Source organism: Lampetra fluviatilis, chromosome 4 (genome assembly GCF_964198595.1).
Source record: "Lampetra fluviatilis chromosome 4, kcLamFluv1.1, whole genome shotgun sequence".
NCBI lineage: Eukaryota > Metazoa > Chordata > Hyperoartia > Petromyzontiformes > Petromyzontidae > Lampetra > Lampetra fluviatilis.
Genome location: NC_136278.1, coordinates 9,144,587 through 9,165,083, shown reverse-complemented (window position 1 = coordinate 9,165,083; position 20,497 = coordinate 9,144,587). Strand labels below are relative to the sequence as shown.

At 43.3% G+C, this 20,497-nt stretch overlaps 1 protein-coding gene across 1 annotated transcript in view; it reads right to left on the bottom strand.

Moving 5' to 3' along the window:
* The window catches only part of PACRGL (parkin coregulated like), a 43,130-nt gene that overhangs the window by 14,953 nt on the left and 7,680 nt on the right, over positions 1 to 20,497 (bottom strand). The window contains exons 2-7 of the mRNA XM_078855091.1: positions 19,754 to 19,909; positions 17,396 to 17,463; positions 16,436 to 16,526; positions 13,573 to 13,707; positions 5,726 to 5,833; positions 4,713 to 4,793 (exon numbers count right to left, since the gene is read on the bottom strand). Coding sequence (XP_078711217.1) covers positions 4,713 to 4,793; positions 5,726 to 5,833; positions 13,573 to 13,707; positions 16,436 to 16,526; positions 17,396 to 17,463; positions 19,754 to 19,894 — 624 coding nt within the window. The 5' untranslated portion in view covers positions 19,895 to 19,909. The remainder of the gene's footprint in view (positions 1 to 4,712; positions 4,794 to 5,725; positions 5,834 to 13,572; positions 13,708 to 16,435; positions 16,527 to 17,395; positions 17,464 to 19,753; positions 19,910 to 20,497) is intronic.

Below are 20,497 nucleotides of genomic sequence, written 5' to 3'. Positions count from 1 at the left end.
CCCCCGCAAAGCAGCATTACTGTGTGACGCGTAGGGAGCTGCTGTCCATCGTCCATTTTATGCAGCTGTATAGGCCTTACTTTTTTGTCGTCCGTACAGACCATGCTGCCTTAAAGTACTCCTTGCGGATAGACCAACCTTCGGGTCAGCTGTTCCGCTGGCTCGAAGTGTTGCAGGAATAGTCATTCGAAGTCGTTCATAGGAAGGGTGCGCAGCACAGTAACACAGACGCCTTGTCGCGGTTGCCGCCGCGTGACGGATGTGCATGCGCATCAGGCGCCAGTCGCTGCAGGCCCACTACCATAAATGCGCCCCATTTGGTGGCAGTGGCCGAAGCAACGCCCCTCGACAGGGCGCCGTTGCCAGCATACTATGGGCTGGGCCTTACGGCCCATGAATGGTCCTGCCTGCAGATAGAGGACGCCTCGCTGCTTAAGGTGCGACGCCGCGTTGAACTTGCTGACCAAACGGCCTCTCCTGCAAGCGCCCCAGTGGTGACCCTTCAGCATGGCCTCCTCATGCGGTGGGATGCTGAGTTCCAGACGTATTGTGTTGTGGTGCCCACGGTCCCCTGAGGGAGGCTTACCCGGGTTGTTCGTGAGAAAGTGATACATTTCGGTGTTCGGAAAACGTTGAACACTATTAAACATGACTACTATTGGCCGGGTATGGAGGACGACGTGGCATTATTTGTCAAGGGTTGTCAGGATTGTGCTCACCGGAAACCACCGGCTCGGCAAGACTGGCCCCTGCTGCAATCCATCCAGGTTGAACGGGTTAATGAGCTAGTGGCCCTCGACATCCTGGGACCGTTTCCAGTCTCGCAAAGGGGCCATAAATACCTCCATGTCAGAGTGGAGTACCTCACCAACTGGCCTATGGCATGGCCCTTGCCGGATCAGTCGGTCGCGTCCATAGCCAATACCTTTGTGCACGGATATGTGTTGGACAAGGGGGCCCCCGAGCAACTCTTGACTGACCAGGGCCAAAATGTTCCCTCTAGGCTGCTCAAGGAGGTCTGTCACCTCCTGGGCATGAAGAAATTTAGGACGTAACCCTACCACCCTCAAACTGATGGGATGGTAGAGCGGTTGCATCAGAGCCTCACGTCCATGCTGTGCCACCAGGTGAACGCGGGCCAATTCGATTGGGACTTGCATGTCCCGGAGGCCCTTGCGGTGTACTGGTTAGCCCTTCATGCCTCAATGGGATTCTCCACATCTTATTTGGTGTACGGGAGGGAACCAGAACCCCCCAACCATGTCCAATTTGGCTTGGACTTGTCAGGGAAGGGATCTGCGGTGCCTACCCCCATGCGGGTTACGCTTGATAGGTTGCGGGAAGCACGCGAGGCCGCTGCGAGCAGTTCGGCCAAACGGCAAGCGGCGATCGAGCGATTGGTGGTGCACCAGGGCTCTTAAACTCCGTGGGGAGTCGGCGATAAAGCTTGGCTGCATTGCCCGCACGTGCCCCTGGGGACATCCCATAAATTACATCGCCCGTGGCAGGGTCCCGTGGAGGTTGTTGAGGTCCAAAGACCGCAGTGCATGCGCATCCGGTTCGGCCAGCGCTGTTGGATTGTGCACCCTTCTAGGTTGAAGAGGTATGTGCCCTGTTCCATCGATTCATCCCCAATCCGAGAGCGGTGGGTGTCTGATGTGTCCGATTAACCGGGCCGCCGGTGTTGGGAAGCGGTGCGTCAAGGTGGTTCTTCTTCTCTGCCCGCAGTGCATAGTTCCCGAGGAACAGCCTGCGCGCCTGTCAGGGGGAGAGCCGTCTCGCAGGACCGTAACGCCACCGTGCGGCCAGGCTCCGGCTCGCGGGGGCGGACCAGCCTTAAGAACAAGGTCCAGGAACGGGCTGTTCCGTTGAGCGCCCTTCCTGAACCCAACAGCTCGACTTTGCATTTTGCCACTGGCGGTGTGCTCGGCTCGGCGGATCATGTGGCCTTCTGCGAGGGCCATCTTGGCTCTTCACTTGCTTCCCGTGCTGATGTTCCTGTTCTCCCTGTGCTCCATGTTATTATTCTTCATGTTCTGATGTTTGGCTGCTTGTCGTAGGGGTCGTCCACATTTTCTTTTGTGTATAGGTGGTAACGTCGGCAGCCGGGACAGTAGGGTTTTTTTCACAGGGGGGGGGTGATGTAGAGGAGTACCCCGAGTACCCAATGAGGGGGGAACACGGGAAAAGGGGGAGCCGGAGGGAGGAGCCGGCCGGGGGGGATAAAAGGGACCTCACGAGAGGGATTAGGGGGGTCGTTGGGGAGGAGAAGAGCCTGCGGGAAGACATTTTGGGTCGCCGCCAAGGGAGCTACAGGTCGAGGAGGTCTCACCTCGTCGCCGGCGGTGTTGGTTGATCCCCCGCCGGAGAAGACGAGTGTGGAGGTCTAGGGGTAGCTGTAGCAGGCGGTGTGTGAGGGGTAGGACGTCCATGGGAAGGACGGAGATTAGTGCGCACCCACCGCGGGTGGAAGTGTCAGGGGGAAAGAGTGTAAAGGGGGTAGTGCGTGAGAGTAAATAAACGGCAAGCAGCCCTGAGCAAGAATCTTGTCTCCGTCTGGTTCATTACACGTGTTGTGCGTGAATATTCTGGGTGTTGCATATGTAGTAGCAGAACACTCGTTCGAGCACCTTAAAAGCTTCTACTCGGAACACAACTCAGCTTTTGCATCAGGCAGGCTCCAAGTTCTCTGCTTGTAAAATAAGTATGTTACCACCAAACAGAATCTGAGCATACATTGCCTCGAAAAAGTGTAGTCTTTGATGTTGGATCAGGCAGGCTCTGAGTGTTCTGTTAAAAAAATAAACGTTGCCACGATATTCCATAAGGCATAGCTCCTGAACTCATATACTGCTCTTGAAGTCATTGAAGTTTTTTCTCATGCCAAGCAATGAGCAACAACAGCAGCTTAGTAGTTGGTGTGTTGCCTAAAGAGTGTGCATTGTTAAGGTGCATACACCTCTACGAATTTTGTCAGGAACTTACCAGCTTGGAGTAAGGTGACCCTGGCCTGTCACTGGGTGAAGGATGCGTGATGTCTAACCGAGTGTGACCAAGGAAGCATTGTGCATGACACCAGAAGCAACACTGAAAGGCACTGTGAGCTGGAGAGACGTGCAACAGCCATCCAGCAGCACAGGAAAGGCCAGAGCAGTCAATTGCGGCCTTATTGGGTAGTTGTGGTCATCATGCAGCAGATAAGAGAGAATGGTAGCAAACTAAAGCAAAGCTTGCTTGGATAACAAAGTTTTTTACGTGTTGAGTGAGAGCGAGATCTTTCCTTGCTGGCAGGTCTCTGCATTACCTGTATCACCAAATCATACATTCCATCTTTCTACTAACCATTTCACTGGAGCCTTGCACCCTCCGCTTACACCAATGCAGTATCTTGGCACATATCATGTACACTGTACGTGTTGAATTGTTGTAAGAAGCATCATACCGAATGCTAATCTGAAATACTGGTTGATATTTCAAGATTATTAAATCACCAAGACTAAAAGCAACTTTTGGAGTGTTCTGTGGTTGTATTACTCCATGCATTATATGACTAACTTCTGACTGTTTCCTGCTGGCAAGATTTATGAGCTTTGGGACATGAGAAGTCATCTAATTTATCACTAAAAATAACATACCCCAAGGCAATAAGACAACGGTAACAATTATTTAATGATTAACACCTGCCTATACAATAATATAGTTTAAAATCCATACTCATAAAACAGTGGTGAAAATTCAACATTCATTTGAGCAGGGGCCAGTCTAATCATACAACCAATATCATTAAATCATATGAAGTATATATGGAATTCATCTTTTTGCCCACTATGTTCTTGTTAATTCTTTGTTGAACTCACTTCATGCAATATAATGGTACGCTCAATCTTGATTATCAACCAATATATATTTATGTTTGCTCTTTCCATTTAGGGTAAATTCTCCCACCTTGAATGTATCTTTAACTATCATGTTTTCAACACTTTTGCGACCCTTAATACATTATGTACCTAAAGCACGGTAAGCTGTGATCACGGTGTAAATTTTCACTCAAACAAAACTATTCCTTTATCAGGTATTCTATTCATAGCTGCATATGAATATTCTCATAACACAGAAACAATAAAGATGAGTGGAGAGTTAAGTGCTGCGATGTATTTTCAGGTCCTAGCTGATGTTAGTACACAGGATTGTCAGCAGCAGGAGTGCCGCAAAAATGACAGCTTTTCAGAGCATGCTTTATGGATGGCCTTTTCTGTGACACGATTGTGCAAAATATAAACCACAAGGGACATTGCCTGTGAAACTCCGATACTCCCACATCATATTTTAACCTTTAGCTTGTAGGCCTAGGCTTGTCTTCCAACAATAGTTCCCTCCGTGGTGTGAGCCATGCAATTAATAATGCTCCTGGTATTAATTCACAGGGATCTGCTATGGTAACATACAAAATAATCTCCCTTTAATTAAAATATACATATAATTCATATACTTAATAAATAACCACAAAAGATTAATGGAATTCCCTTGATTCCAGCTGCGATTCTGGATATATGCTGTAAAAGTCTGTCAGCTCATAAAACATTACACGCTGCACAGCACGTTGTGCCACAACCATTTGTTGTTGGCCAATTGATGTCTTGGGCCTTTGGACCTATTGTGCTTGGCAAACCGTAAAAAAAAGATATACTGGTCTTTGGCATTCATCTTCTTACCTTTCCTCCATTCTCCTCCAGTCTCTGCAGTACACTTGTAATCTGCTCCCGCAGCTTTTTGTCCATCATTCTCTTGTATAGCTGAACAAATAAATAATTCAATTATACTCAATTCAAATAAAAGCACTGTCAGACTCAAATGTGCAACAGGATGGTGATGCTATTCTCCATTGATATCATTGAGCCTGTGGTAAATATCCCAAATACCCATATAATGATCACTGTTGACTTGTAATATTAATTGTATCTGCCCCAGAGGCATCGGAGGTTGAAAGTGAATCTCTACCAGGATTTAAACTTGCAGCCTTCCAATTGTGAGTTAAGGGTTCAAACCAGATGGCGAGATTAAAAGTATTATTAACCAATCGAATATAAAATGGACATGTGCTTTACCATTATGGGGGAAACAACAATACTGTATAATCCTTTTAAATAAAACTGTACACTGTACATCAGGTAATTGGAAAAAAATGCAATTAAATAATTTATGTTGGCTTTGGTTCTGTGTACTCTGCCTACGGCAACATTACAACATGTGCGTTTCACACTTGAATAAGATTCCATACATAGGAATTATAAAATGCATTGCGATGTCATTTATACGAGCTTTATATATCTGCACGTACATACTGATTCAGTAATGGGACCAAAATATCTGGTAATGTCTTTTAAAGCAGCAAACAAAATTTATTTACTCACAGTTCTGAGCTGATGAAGGAGAATCAGTATTTATTAAAGGCAAGGGCCAGTATCTCAACAGGACAACCACTTTTGACTTCCTATCAAGCAATGCTCACCAGGATGTGAATTCAGTTTTCCTTTAGCTTTATCCCAGCCATATGATAAAAAACACAGCATATTATTTTGAGTACATTCATTACATACCTTAACAATTATTAACAAATACGTGTCAAATGGAGATGGCTTAAGAAATTTCCACAATCCTTTTTCAACAATAATCACCATATTCTAGTGTATGTTAAAGTCACATGTCAACAGCAATGGCAACTTACGCTGGTCAGCAGAAGCTTGAGATGACCATTAATTGCTGGTCCAACGACAGCACTTAGCTGCTCAAGGGCCTCTAGACCCCTGAGAAACACCTCTGGATCAGAGTGAGACTGCCAAAAGAGCACATATTATATAGACCACATCTTACACACTGCTTGCAGTATAAGAGGTTTGATATGCTATTGTTAATCAAACCTCAATTCACTTGTTAATTAGGCCACACCTTGTCCTGTCTTTGTATTAAAATTCAATCCTATAACTTTATAAAAATTCAGCTGCCTGTAATAACCACCCTATCAAACTATTTCAGTGTTGTCTAGAATAAACGCTGTATAGCACAAACCCTTCACCTCTCATGGGTTTAGTTATCGTGGTTTTGCACCAAATTTATTGAGGTACAATTCGGCGATCGCGCTCCTGTGGCTCGACCATTCGCGGTTGAACGCGAGATTCCTGTACACATTATAACTGCACTGCTTGTGATGATGCTGCCACAAAATGACACACGTGCCATCTTATCTCCATCTTGTCTCCCAAGCGGCCCAGGGCACGGGTTTCCAAGCTCCGGTGAGGAGGCAGTAAGGTTCAGTTGCACGATTAATGTAGTATACAGCGCTGTACACATCCATCTACAGTATCCGCACACTACATTTTTTTTCATTCTCTGCATTACTGTATAGGTTATATTTAACACTAGAAAATAGTAATCATTTTACATACTTCCCGCTTAATGTTTGGGTTCATGTAGTGTAATAAAAAACAAAAGGGGTGGGTATCATATTACGAACCATGAACCAAATCCATTTACCTTTGAATTTGCGAATCACAGATTTTCCGATTGTGACTATATTCAAGAACATAACCCCCCGCGATGGACAAGGGTTTGCTGCATTGAAAGGAACATTTCAAATATAATCAAATGAAAACCATTATGTTCAAGTTAAAATCCACATTATGCTTGAACAAATCACAATCATGAAAAATGTCCTCAATGTATAATTTTAATGTATGAGTTGGCAAACTTATGATTTCATGACAAAGTCAATTATTTTCATTGGTATATCTGTCAAACCACAGATGCCCTGATCAAATTGTTCCACGTCATTATAAAGCAGGACAGGGGCTATATATCATTTTTGACACAATATTACACGCCAACTGCTCAAATCACATCGAATAAGACTAATGAAATGGTAACATTTTCACATTCAACTGTCACCAAGCATTTTGAAATATACATAGGCGACTTGATAGTTTACCGTTGTTACATGGGCATAAGGATGGTGATGAAAATAAACAGCGGAGGAATGTTCTGACTGTAGTACATCAACAAATATTTGAATGCAATTTTTGAAAAGATTGAAAATATGGTGGGCAAATATGGATCATTTTATAGTTGCAAATTGCTTTATTTATAAAATAAACAATAAGAAAAATATATAAATAATGGAAATAAACTCACATTCACTTGTTTACCATTACAAACAGAAAATTATTGTGGATTTTATTACTGAAGAAAATGTGTCGCTATTACAGCTTTAAAATAAACATCAGTGCTTAAATGTATTTTTATTAAAACAGCTCAACGTATCATGCCACATCAATGAGTACTGTTATCAAGACATCTAACAGGTCCCAAAAATAACCTGGTAGGGGGCCATCCATTTAGTCTGTACGCATGAAGGGGGGAGGGGGGGTTAACCCAAATGCGTACGCTTGCGTATGGAGGGTCTAGTGACAATGTTTCTACGCATAGGAAAGGGGGGGGGGGTGAAGCCTCGATAATAATTTGTCTACATTGGCCGTCAAATGAGTTAGATAGTCCGGCGGTGGACTATCTGTTTGCTTAAACACGTTAATATTATTAATCCTTGATCGTTTCTGCGTGGATTAAATATCGGCCGTTGTATAGGATTGGGGGGGGGGATGCGTCAAGCGTACTTACGCAGGTGGGGGGGGGGGGTGTAAAAAGTACGTGTGCGTACAGGGAGGGGGGGGAGGGGTCAAGTTTTGACAGATTTTTGCGTACATACGAAAGGAATGCCCCCTATCTGCTTGGAACGTTTATATTTTCATTTGACATTGAGTCACTCAATTACATTTGCATATGTCATCCTAATTTTTTGTTATGATTTTTTTTACACTGTATGTAGCTTAATTAGAACAGATTATTCATTATAAATGTGTAGTGAGTTCAACTGAGTCGCAGACTTACTCTTTGGAGGCAACACATTTATTAACACCAACACATGGGGTAACTGCCCCTTAACAGAATAACAACCTATGGTGGTGACCACCAGGCTAACTAAACTAATTACACCGTAACTAGCTACAACGGACCGGACCCCAGCTTGGGTCCAGGTTCAGGTGTTGGAGACTCTGTAGGACGTAGAACGTAGGTTTCTTCAGGATGAACAACAGCGCCGGTCCCTCTGGGGGACCCGGCTTATATCCTCCGCGGCGTGGCTGGCGCCGCCCTTGGCCACGACCACCTTCCAGAATCCTCGAGCAGGATTTTGACCCTGACACGTGACCACCACTAGCCCCCACTTGGGGCCCCTGTGTAGACTTAACCGGTCACGTGTCCTCTGGGGTCAACCAGAGTGCCACGGCCCTTAGTAACCCCATTTCCATGGCCGGCACTCCCACACCCTCTCCTATAGGGGCCGGCACTGCACGCCAAACGTGGTGCCATCCAGAGCTATCGATCAGCGCTCACCGAGCCCCTCTAGGGCCGGTACTGCACCCACATCCTGGTGGTGTCCGCGATGTCAAATACACCGCACGCCGTGCCTCTCTCGGGCCGGCATTACACAGTGACATCCCGCGATGTCACTGCATCACTCCCCCCCCCCCCCCCCCCTTCGTAGCACTCAGCCATCCTGGCTGTCAACTCCCCCTTTAACAACGAACAAAGTGAATAAAGTGAATAAAACCCCAATGTGTACCTCAACAAATAAATACCCCAACCCACCTATACAATATATACAATATCTACAAATGTACAGTAATGGATGGGAAAGGGGATGGAAGTACAGAACAACAATAAGCAAAAGCAAGGGGGGAGAGATAGAGATTTTTTTTTAGTAAAACGCGAACGCCCGGAACTCCCTCCAGCACCAGCATCTCCCACCCTCCCCGTGCAACAACACCTGCAACCACATCAACCGGTCCCCTTCAGGGTTTAAACAATTTGGGCGATGTACCCACCGGTATCTGTGGGCAGGGCAGCGAGGCTTTGTCACCTGGAGCCCACTCATGTGCGGAAGAACGGAGACCCCTCAGCCGCTCATCTGCCAATTGGCGCGAATTGGAATATTCTCTGGAAGCCTCACGCACTTCTGAAAGCCTCTGAAGGGTAAAGCGCATGGAGTCGGAAGTTTTAGATTTTGCTTTGTTTGGTGCAGCATGTAATTGGACATCAATCGGGGGGTCGTGTTCCCTTCCGTACATTGAAAAAAATGGCGAGTAGCTGGTGGACGTGTGAGGGGCCATTCTATAGGCAGCCAGGACCCCGGGAACATGCAAGTCCCAGTCAAGCTGGGACTCGCTGACCTGATGACTCAACATGGAGGTCAGAGTCCTGTGCAGCCGTTTCACCATTCCATCCGTCTGGGGGTGGTTGTTCCCAACAAGTCGCACACCTCCCGCAGTAATTTAGAAGAAAAATTTTGCCCTGATCGGTCAAAAGACGCTCAGGGGCACCCTTGTCCATCACATAGCCATCGAGAAAATGCCTCGGTGATGACCACCGCCAACTGGTTGGGGAGCGGCCAGGCCATCGGCCAACGTGAGAAATACTCGACGTTGGAGCGACCGGTCAGCCCGATCAATTTGCGAACCCTCACGCACCGACGCACGACGTGAATGAAAGCCGACCGATCGCGATGAGTGAGGTGGATTCAGGGGCCAAGTGTGCGATGTATAGTGGAGTGGAGGACGGTCGGGCGGACGACGGCGGTAGTCCGGGGAGGCGTCGTCGTGGTACGCAACAGCCCGATGAAACATGTCCCGGTAGGCCGCAGTTGTAGCACACGACGAGCCCGCTCCCAGGACGAGGAGAAGTCTTCCGCCATCGTTGTTATTCATCCCATCACGCCATGCCATCCCCTCGCCAAACCGTCTAGGGTCGATGCGCAGGCTTGGACAGGCTGCACGTCTTCAGGTGTATCACGCACCTCGCGAGGCGCGGAACATGCCGCCAACCCCTTATGTCGTTGCAAGAGCAGATGCGCCTGGATGCATCTTGCAACCTTGAGGGAAGACAAGTCGTCTTCACCGACGGCCGGCAGGACGATATGGAGGTCTTTTGCAAACACCAACAATCTCTCGAGGACCAGCGAGTCGATTCCATCGTGGTCCATCTTGGGAAAGGCATTCTTTGCTAGCGCCAATAGCGTGCTACGGAAGGCGAGGGGCGTCTCGGCCTCCCCCCTCCTCCGCGCAGCAAACTTATGGTGCACATTTGACACTGGTTTGTAGATCGCCATTATTTGAGCAAATGCTTGATGCAGCGTGGCCCTCTGCGATGGCGGAATGGTGAGAAATGCCACCAAGGCGTCGTCGTCAAGCGCGGCGGGCAGCGCTCTCAGCATCTCCGACTCCGTCCACCCCACCAAGTCACCATTCCTCAAAAATCTGCGCTTGAAGGCCACCCAGTCGCCTCTGGCAGAAGTAAATTCTGTAACAAATGGTAGTCGTCGCCGAAGAGATGGAAAGTCAACAGGCGAACTTGACGCAGGCACACTTTTGGCGGGCTTCTCGCTCCGCTCCTCAAGCAAAATGGTGGCCGCACACGCGGGCTGCGCCATGGAGGTTCCCTCTTGGCGGAAAATAGCGGTGGGATGTTGAGTTCTGCGCGGCTCCGTTGCTCTCTCCTCCACCGCTGGCTCATCGCGGTAGAGCTCCGCGACGATGGACGCCGCGACTTGGAGGAGTTCTGCGAGGTGGGAGTGTGCTGTGTGGCGCTCCTTCCCTGACGACGGTGAGCTGTCGCGTGGATGGTCAACGCGCTGCTCCGCCGACGGTACCTCACTTCCTTTCTCCGGGACCGCCATCCACGGGGCTGTTTGAGGGAAAACGTCTTCATCCTCATCGTCCGACGTCCTGGTACGTGGTCTGCTTCGCGTAAACATAACCTAACTCAGCTAGCTTACTAAAAGAACGTTTGGCCACTTCCGACACAAGTTGTAGTGAGTTCAACTGAGAATAACAACCTATGGTGGTGACCATCAGGCTAACTAAACTAATTACACTGTAACTAGCTACAACGGACCGGACCCCAGCTTGGGTCCAGGTCCACGTGTTGGAGACTCTGTAGGACGTAGAACGTAGAACGTAGGTTTCTTCAGGATGAACAGCGTCAGTCCCTCTGGGGGACCCGGCTTATATCCTCTGTGGCGTGGCTGGCTCCGCCCTTGGCCAGGACCACCTTCCAGAATCCTCGAGCAGGATCTCGACCCTGACACGTGACCACCCCTAGCCCCCAACCAGAGTGCCACGGCCCTTAGTAACCCCATTTCCATGGCCAGCACTCCCACACCCTATCCTGTAGGGGCCAGCACTGCACGCCAAGCGTGGTGCCATCCAGCGCTATCGATCAGTGCTCACCGAGCCCCTCTAGGGCCGGTACTGCACCCACATCCTAGTGGTGTCCGCGATGTCAATACACCGCACGCCGTGCCTCTCTCGGGCCGGCATTACACAATGACATCCCGCGATGTCACTACAAATGTAAAGTATCAACATCAAAACATTGGAAATGTTTTTTAATTCAACGCAACTTTTGTAATCACACTCTGCTGCAATTCTCAACAAGACTAAACCTTGATTAGGTTTATCACAAGTAATGTTATAGGATGCATAACATTGTTTATCCAGTAAATTACAAAACTACAGCATCCCCACTGAGTTATAAAAAATGTGTGAGAAGTTGTTAAGATGGTATGGATAACATGAAACCTACGAGTTCATAATAAAAAAAAAGATTAAAAGCTGGATAATTGCAGACAATGCTGTATTATTTTAAAATAATTTATCGAACTTATTAACAAAGTGAGCTATGATATCAGATAGTGCATGCTATAGTGTCACATTATAAATGCATTTTATATTAGGAGAAACATGTACACGAACAGCGTGACCCATAGGCAATGATGCCAACAATAAAATGCCCTAATGAAATGCATCAGTGCTATACGTGGTATGATTAATAGGCAACACTTGCAATATTAATGAGATTTTTAATCAATTGCACCATTACATTACCCATTCCCGTCATATCCAATTAACCAGCAAAAACAACGACAGGTGAAAAACCGTAATAATACCATAAACCCGATAAGAAGGGTTAAGGGTTTACTAAACTGGTATAGCAATGCTTGGGATTTAATGAGGCAAAGAACAGGAGGTGACAACCATATCATGAATTAAATACAATATATTTCCACATGTTTCATTAAATATTGCACACAGTGTTATATTGAAATTAATCATTTGAATTAATAGCTCCAACAAATTTGAATATGCTCAAATAATGCAGTATCCCTAAGCAGTGGGGGGGGGGGGAAATGCCCAACAGTGTGTCTCAGTGTGTTTATTTACAGGGGACATTGGTTGCAGTGATTTCTCTCTGCACTGCAATCCTGGCAAATATGGGCTTGATTCCCAACCACGGGTAACAGCAGGGGAAAGTGGTAACTGAACCAGTCCTGAGCCTCTCCTTACTTGATTTATCCCTAAATAGTTACAAGATGCATTGGCCTGACACTGCTGATGAGACTGTTTTTCGACGCGGTTCCAGTTTTATCGTGCTGAATCGATACTGCTGGAATTGTGCACATCCATAAGACCATGGGGCCGATGAGTTGTGTTAAAAATACTATTATTTTTTGTGGCGAGGGAAATATGTGCAGGAGGCATTTTGTATGCTCATCTATTTACTATTTATGTTCTCCACAATGACCCAAATGATTGTTAAGCATTGTGTACAAGTCAACACTGGGAAGCAGTGTGGCATGATGGTGGCCCATTTTGCGCTGTCTGCCTCAACAAGTAATCAATATGAACATCATTGACCCCAGTTGTATTGGGGACATAACAACAAGTGGCATTCACAAATCCAAAAAATTTGATATTATGGGATTAACTCAGTGAAGATATAGATATTTATAAATCTAAATAAATGTAGAGGTATAGACATTTTATGTCATCATCTGCCATCATCTATCCACTGCTGGATGAAATCATCCCGAAGCAATCGTCATTTCTCATGTTATTTTTTGCATCAATCCATATAGCTCTTGCGCACAAGCTGATCTCATCACTCCATCTGGGCGAATGTATATGTATAATGGTTTCCGACAAATGTAGAATTATTATTTAGTTTAAACAAAGATGCATGTTCTCTGTACAGACTTATGGCTCACTACTGCTTATAAGAAATAACATATGTAATGTGCATATAAAATGATTGAACAATAAACATGAATTCAAGCCATTTGATAGAATAATATATTCTGGCCACCGTGCAGCTCAGCATATTTGGAAAGGTCACAAATCTGTGTTTCCCACAAACTCTTCTAAAAAATGTTATCAGGTGTGCACCACCATGCCCAGCCAAAGTCTGCAATATTCTTTTAAGTCCATATTCACATGTGTTTATTTTTTAGGAATTATCTCTGATATAGTTTAATCTCATATTCTTGATTATCTTCAAAATGATCATCCATTATTTATTTAAAACGAAGGATTGTTTTTTTACTTAAATTACTTTTCACTGCACAAAAAATTTGATGTGCATAATTTTTACAAAGACATGGTTGTAACAACGAGGGAGCTTAGGTCTCACCAGTGCAGATTTGAGGATGGGGGCAAGCCGAGGCAGTAATGGCAGGGCTTTCTCATCAGACCCTTGTGTCTGCAGCAGCTCCCGAAAGCCCTCTCTGGAAACGAATGTGTATGGGTGACATGTCTCTCGCAAGCCCTGCGGCAAGAAAAAACCACAGTGTTAAAATTACTGACATACTCACCAATATCGCCAAATGCCACTGTTGATCACAGTCAACATATTAATTGAATTACATATTGGTTTATTTATGAAAGCTCTGTGTTTATTTGTACACAGTATATTATTGTATATGGATCCCAGCAATTAGTTGTGGTTATTATAAAAAAATGTTAAGTGTAATTAATCTATAAAACATTCATATATTTACAACCCATTAGATGCTGAAAACATGCTACTCTGCTCCCATTAAAGACTCTTAAGCATGACAGCGGATGCGAGAATTTTCATAAATAATGGCATTGTTGAGCAATAACCCATAGAAGTCTAAGAGGCATAGATGTATTTAAAATTGCTGTCTGAGCTAATAAGCTCATTTTTGTGGACACATTAACTTAAATGCAGAATATATTAGCATATAAAAGTGTCATATCAAAGCTTCATGTTAAAATAGAATGGCAATTGGGTAGTATTGCACATGCTACATTATTGATATTAAATGTATATACATATTTGTTTTAAACATGACTTACAGAGAGGGAAAAAAGTATGTTATTCCCTGCTGATTTTGTATGTTTGCCCACTGAAAAAGAAATGATCAGTCTATAATTATAATGGTAGGTTTATTTGAACAGTGAGAGACAGAATAACATCAACAAAATCCAGAAAAACGCATGTCAAAAATGTTATAAGTTGATTTGCATTTTAATGAGGGAAATAAGTATTTGACCCCCTCTCAATCAGAAAGATTTCTGGCTCCCAGGTGTCTTTTATACAGGTAACGAGTTGAGATTAGGAGCACTCCTTTTAAGAGTGTGCTCCTAATCTCAGCTCATGTATAAAAGACACCTATTCACAAAAACAATCAATCAATCAGATTCCTAACTCTCCACCATGGTCAAGACCAAAGAGCTCTCCAAGGATGTCAGGGACAATATTGTAGACCTACACAAGGCTGGAATGGGCTACAAGACCATCGCCAAGCAGCTTGGTGAGAAGGTGACAACAGTTGGTGCGATTATTCGCAAATGGAAGAAACACAAAAGAACTGTCAATCTCCCTCGGCATGGGGCTCCATGCAAGATCTCACCTCGTGGAGTTGCAATGATCATGAGAACGGTGAGGAATCAGCCCAAAACTACACGGGAGGATCTTGTCAATGATCTCAAGGCAACTGGGACCATAGTCACGAAGAACAGTTGGTAACACACTACGCCGTGAAGGACTGAAATCCTGCAGCGCCCGCAAGGTCCCCCTGCTCAAGAAAGCACATATACATGCCCGTCTGAAGTTTGCCAATGAACATCTGAATGATTCAGAGGACAACTGGGTGAAAGTGTTGTGGTCAGATGAGACCAAAATGGAGCTCTTTGGCATCAACTCAACTCACCATGTTTGGAGGAGGAATGCTGCCTATGACCCCAAGAACACCATCCCCACCATCAAACATGGAGGTGGAAACATTATGCTTTGGGGGTGTTTTTCTGCCAAGGGGACAGAAAAACTTCACCGCATCAAAGGGACGATGGACGGGGCCATGTACCGTCAAATCTTTGGTGAGAACCTCCTTCCCTCAGCCAGGGCATTGAAAATGGGCCGTGGATGGGTGTTCCAGCATGACAATGACCCAAAACACACGGCCAAGGCAACAAAGGAGTGGCTCAAGAAGAAGAACATTAAGGTCCTGGAGTGGCCTAGCCAGTCTCCAGACCTTAATACCATAGAAAATCTGTGGAGGGAGCTGAAGGTTCGAGTTGCCAAACGTCAGCCTCGAAACCTTAATGACTTGGAGAAGATCTGCAAAGAGGAGTGGGACAAAATCCCTACTGAGATGTGTGAAACCTGCTGGCCAACTGCAAGAAACGTCTGACCTCTGTGATTGCCAACAAGGGTTTTGCCACCAATTACTAAGTCATGTTTTGCAAAGGGGTCAAATATTTATTTCCCTCATTAAAATACAAATCAATTCATAACATTTTTGACATGCGTTTTTATGGATTTTTTTGTTGTTAGTCTGTCTCTCACTGTTCAAATAAACCTACCATTAAAATTATAGACTGATCATTTCTTCGTCAGTGGGCAAACGTACAAAATCAGCAGGGGATCAAATACTTTTTTCCCTCACTGTACCTGCTTCAGCACTTGGGTCAAGTGCTATTAGTGATCATCTATGAAGGCCAACATGGCACATGAGGGGTGATGTGGCCTGAACCAAGGGCAGCCAACCGTCTTTGTCTCCCCAGTTACTCATTTAAGACTGTCAAGTTATATATAGAAAACAAAAAGAAACACAAGGTTTTTCAAAGATGATAAGTAAAATCAAATGAATCCATTAAGATAAAAAGTTAACCTTATCTTATATTATAATTTAGCCAACTCTCTATATGCTACCTATGCAACATAGTAACTAATAAATGTTCTTACATTTTATACGTATTATTTTTAAAACAAGCGAGTGCATTTTTACTTTAAATTTTCTGCTTGCAAAGCTTTAGTTCTAATTTAATAAATATAGAAAACGACAATAACTTTACTGTGTATATTAACATTCATATATTCTTCAGTTACCAATTTGTACATTTTCGCCTGAGTATTAATTAAGCCCCATTTTTAGTCTATTCTATTCCAGTGTTTATAATGCTATTGTCTTCCGATGGTTGCATATAATGTGCACGGTATTTACTCAAGTTTTATTCGAATTACTCACCTCTGCCAAGGTTATGAGAAGTGGATCAAATGGAATATCTTCTGGTGGGGTGTCCCAATGCAGCTTATGTTTTACTGAGCCATGCACCAACCTATCAGACAGCAATTACAACACACAACAGTGAAAGCAAAACTAGTGCTGTGCGCTCAACAATTTTGGAAACGAGACATAATTTTAAATAAACATGCCTGAAATAAAGAGTAATATTCTTGTTTGTGATAATAACGTTACATGTTAAACTTATCTAGAATTAAATTATGTATGAGTTAAAGAAGCTGCCAATTAATTCACTCATAAAAATAAGATCATTAAAGCTAACAAGCTGAGGCATTCAAACATTACATCTATACTCTACATATTTCACATATGCTTAAAATGTAAAACATATTTTCACTAAATGTTTATAAATATTAGACTATGTAATTGTCTTACATAATTTATATTCGTACATTTTAATAAACAGCGACATGTTTGTATAATATTAACATTACAAGTGACATTTAGGTGCATCTAGTTCTCACCATCATAATGTGTAGTGATTGTTGTATATAATGATAAGAACAATAGCCAAAGGGACTCTGAGTTCATCTTTTTAAAATGAATGCAAGCTGACTGTTTAAACTCTTAAATACACTGGCTACATAGCACTGGCACTAGGTGTGTGTTTATGTGTGATGCAATTTCTAACACAAAGACATGCCCTGCAGGAAAGCGTGCAAACGAAATGAGGCAATGTTATCCATCCCAGTGTGACCTCTGTGCTAACTCAAGTCTACAAGTTTCTATATTGCAATGGAATTTAACACTTCTACCTCAAGCTTGCACTGACATTACATCTTCATGTGTGGCCGTGTGGGTTATATAGTATGGGAGGCTTTTTCCTCCTACTTCGTAATTCCATGGAAAAATCATTACTCTATGTTGACCCAATAATTGCAAACAACCCACGTGGTCAAGTACCTGCATGGAATTCCAGCTTTGGCATAGATGGTAGCAAATGCAGAAATCGGTCTAGTTCTATCACTGAACTGTAAAATAACACATGTAAACAACAGCATGATCACGTGACATTAAAATGTACACAGTACTGAAAAGGCGAAAAAAATCGTAAAGGAAACATGACAGACAATTAAACCTAACTACCGAGAATGTGAAGCATTAGCATTTATGTATTTTTCTTCTACGCTCGAAATTTAGCCTTGCCATTAGCCAGTTGCTAGCAGGTGATGAAACACCTTTGAATAACAAAATTCAATGAAACCAAGTGAGTTACTCAACAAAACTGGACAATATAAACACGCAATATTTTATTGTTGTGTTGAGAAACGTGCCACGCAGTTGGGGTAAAAATACCCAGTCAGAGGGAATACGGTTTTATGGAAGGGAAAGAGTGCATATTTTTGTTCCTTTGAAGGTGCATCTTGTTCCAGGGAAATTACAATACTGTAATTCAAATTTAAAAGAAGATGGAACATAAACAACAACAACACTGACGGAGGAAAAAATAAACCCATAAGCAAACATAAACGAAGATTCATGGCAACATGAGAAACAATTAAACATAACTTTCGTGAACCATTAAAAGTAACATTTTCTAATTATATTTTAGCTAAAAATATACGTGAATAGAATAAGAAATATGTTGTATTCATGGTTAAAACTAACAGATGAAGTTACTTAATCATACCCTTTGGATCTTAAAAATGCATGAGCATTGAGGAGTCATGAAGAGCGCGTGAAATGAAAATGGTTACGTGTCTAAATGTCATTTAAGTATTTAAAAGGGCATAACAATTTGTACTGAACTTAGTCAGATTATATGCATTTGTTGTATTCATATTCTGGCACCTTATGATATGAAACAAACCGTTATTTTATTCGGAAAATTATTGTGTTGGAAGAATGCAGGGCAAATTTAAGACAAAAACATGCACAGCTTAAAGTAATATGTATATTAAAATAAAGTTTTTTTTGTTGAAAACAGGGAAAAACACACATTTGAGGGGAAAACAAGCAAAGCTCCTCACAGATTGATTCAGGAATCCATTTCGTCTCATTACATCTTGTCAGTTTAACATGTAGGCTTTTACAAGTATAACGTTTTACGAGTACAACGTTTCGCCAGTAATTACAACTAGCATCATCAGGCAGACAGTCAGAGTTGTAATTACTGTTGTAATTACTGTTGTAATTACTGGCGAAACGTCTTACTAGAATTGTTAATAATGTGCATTTACTTTCCAACACACCGGTGTGCTGAACTAGTAACGAATTGGCATATTTTGTTGACGTGACAAACCATACTAATTGTCTGTGTCGGGTGGTGGCAGGTTTCACGACACATTTATATTTACGCGATCTAACCCAAAAACCTCTATTATGGGTAACATCTTGTCACCACCTCAGGCCAGCAGGCTTGGCAATCTAATACATCACCATGCCCACCTTTCATTTGCTTGTGGCTGAAGGCAGATTTCAGTATTAACCAAATCTGCAAACTTGATTTGAGCTTTCGTGACTGTAGGAATCCATACTCTTTGGTTCTTTAGGTTAAGTCACGTAGATAGAAAATAAAATGATCACGACGTTTTGATTGCAACACAAGCAACCGTCATCAGGTGAGAACTGCAGTTCTCCTGCTGTGTTTGTTTCACCTGATGACGGTTGCTTGTGTTGCGATCGAAACGTCGTGATCTATTATTTTCTATCTACGTGACTTTACCGAAAGAACCAAAGAATACAAGTCTACAAAGTTATAAAGACAAATGTATGAAACAATGCTAAATGCAATAAAATATATCATACATTTTGCAGTGGTGTGGTTTGCATTCTACAATATAAGCATATTTTGTAGCTCAACCATTTTTATTAAGTCAGTCAACATTACACGAGATAAACATTTCACTTGTTCAACTAACACAAGCGATGCTGTGTCTGTGCTGCCAAACATTGTGGCCTTACATCTGAATGGAGTGTTTGAATATTAAACGCACAACAGACTGAACAAGGTGGTGGAGGGAGGAGTTTTAATGCCAAAAATTATTTTTAACCTAAAAATGTACATGCTGGTCAAAAAGGCCAAACGCTCAGTTACTGTATAAGAGAATATGTCAGAATGAGTAAAGTCATTAAAAGCAGGGCTTTGATTGATTGAAGTATGGTGTACATGAGCATAGTCCCATCCGTGTCATATACTGCATATTTTAATCTTATTTAAGAGTATAAAAAGAGGTTGGCTGGGTAACTGAATAACTACTTTATGCTGGAAGACACAGCAGGTACAGGATATTAAAGGTAATGAAAGTGGCAAACACTCACCGGATCAATGGTTTTAGGATTCAGCCGAGCACTGGGCCTGGGTTTTAACACCACCCTGCCTTGCGCTCCAGCAGATCCTGTGGTATCCGGCTTCCTTTTGGTCGACACCACCTTGGATTTGCTCGCGGCTGCTGATGTCATTCTACAGCTCGACAGCTGACATAAATCAAAGTAAAATTACCAAAACGACTCAAATAAAAGTACAAATAGTGAGATATGTAAAAAAAAACATGCAACTGCAAGGAAGAGGATCCCTCCCTTAAGAAGCATTTGCTTCCTTGATCTTCACCCTGGCCAAATGGGTTGGAAGAGGTGAAGGCAACCACGCTTCTGACCACCTTTGGTAAATCACCTATCGACCTCATGGATTGTAAATATATTTTACTCCTAGGTAGAAGCAAGGGGTGAATAAAGTAAATATTTCCAAAGCACTCAGGAGTTTCATCCAGCAAGTGGATTGATCATCGATGATGTTGAAAGCATCAGCTATCTAATGGTAATCGAACCTGGTAGACCTTGACTGGTGTGCTAGCATTCACATTGCATTGGATACATTTAAAAGCAAACAATGCATTCTCTATGCATGCTCTTCAGTTTCAAATTGCTTGTCACAGCATTAACATGTTTTTTAGGGGGATTTACAATTTTTTGAAAACAATTACTATTTTACACCAATCATAAAATGGCAATGAGCACTGGATAGCAATTAAATAGTGGCAAGTACTTATTATCATGCAAGTTTCA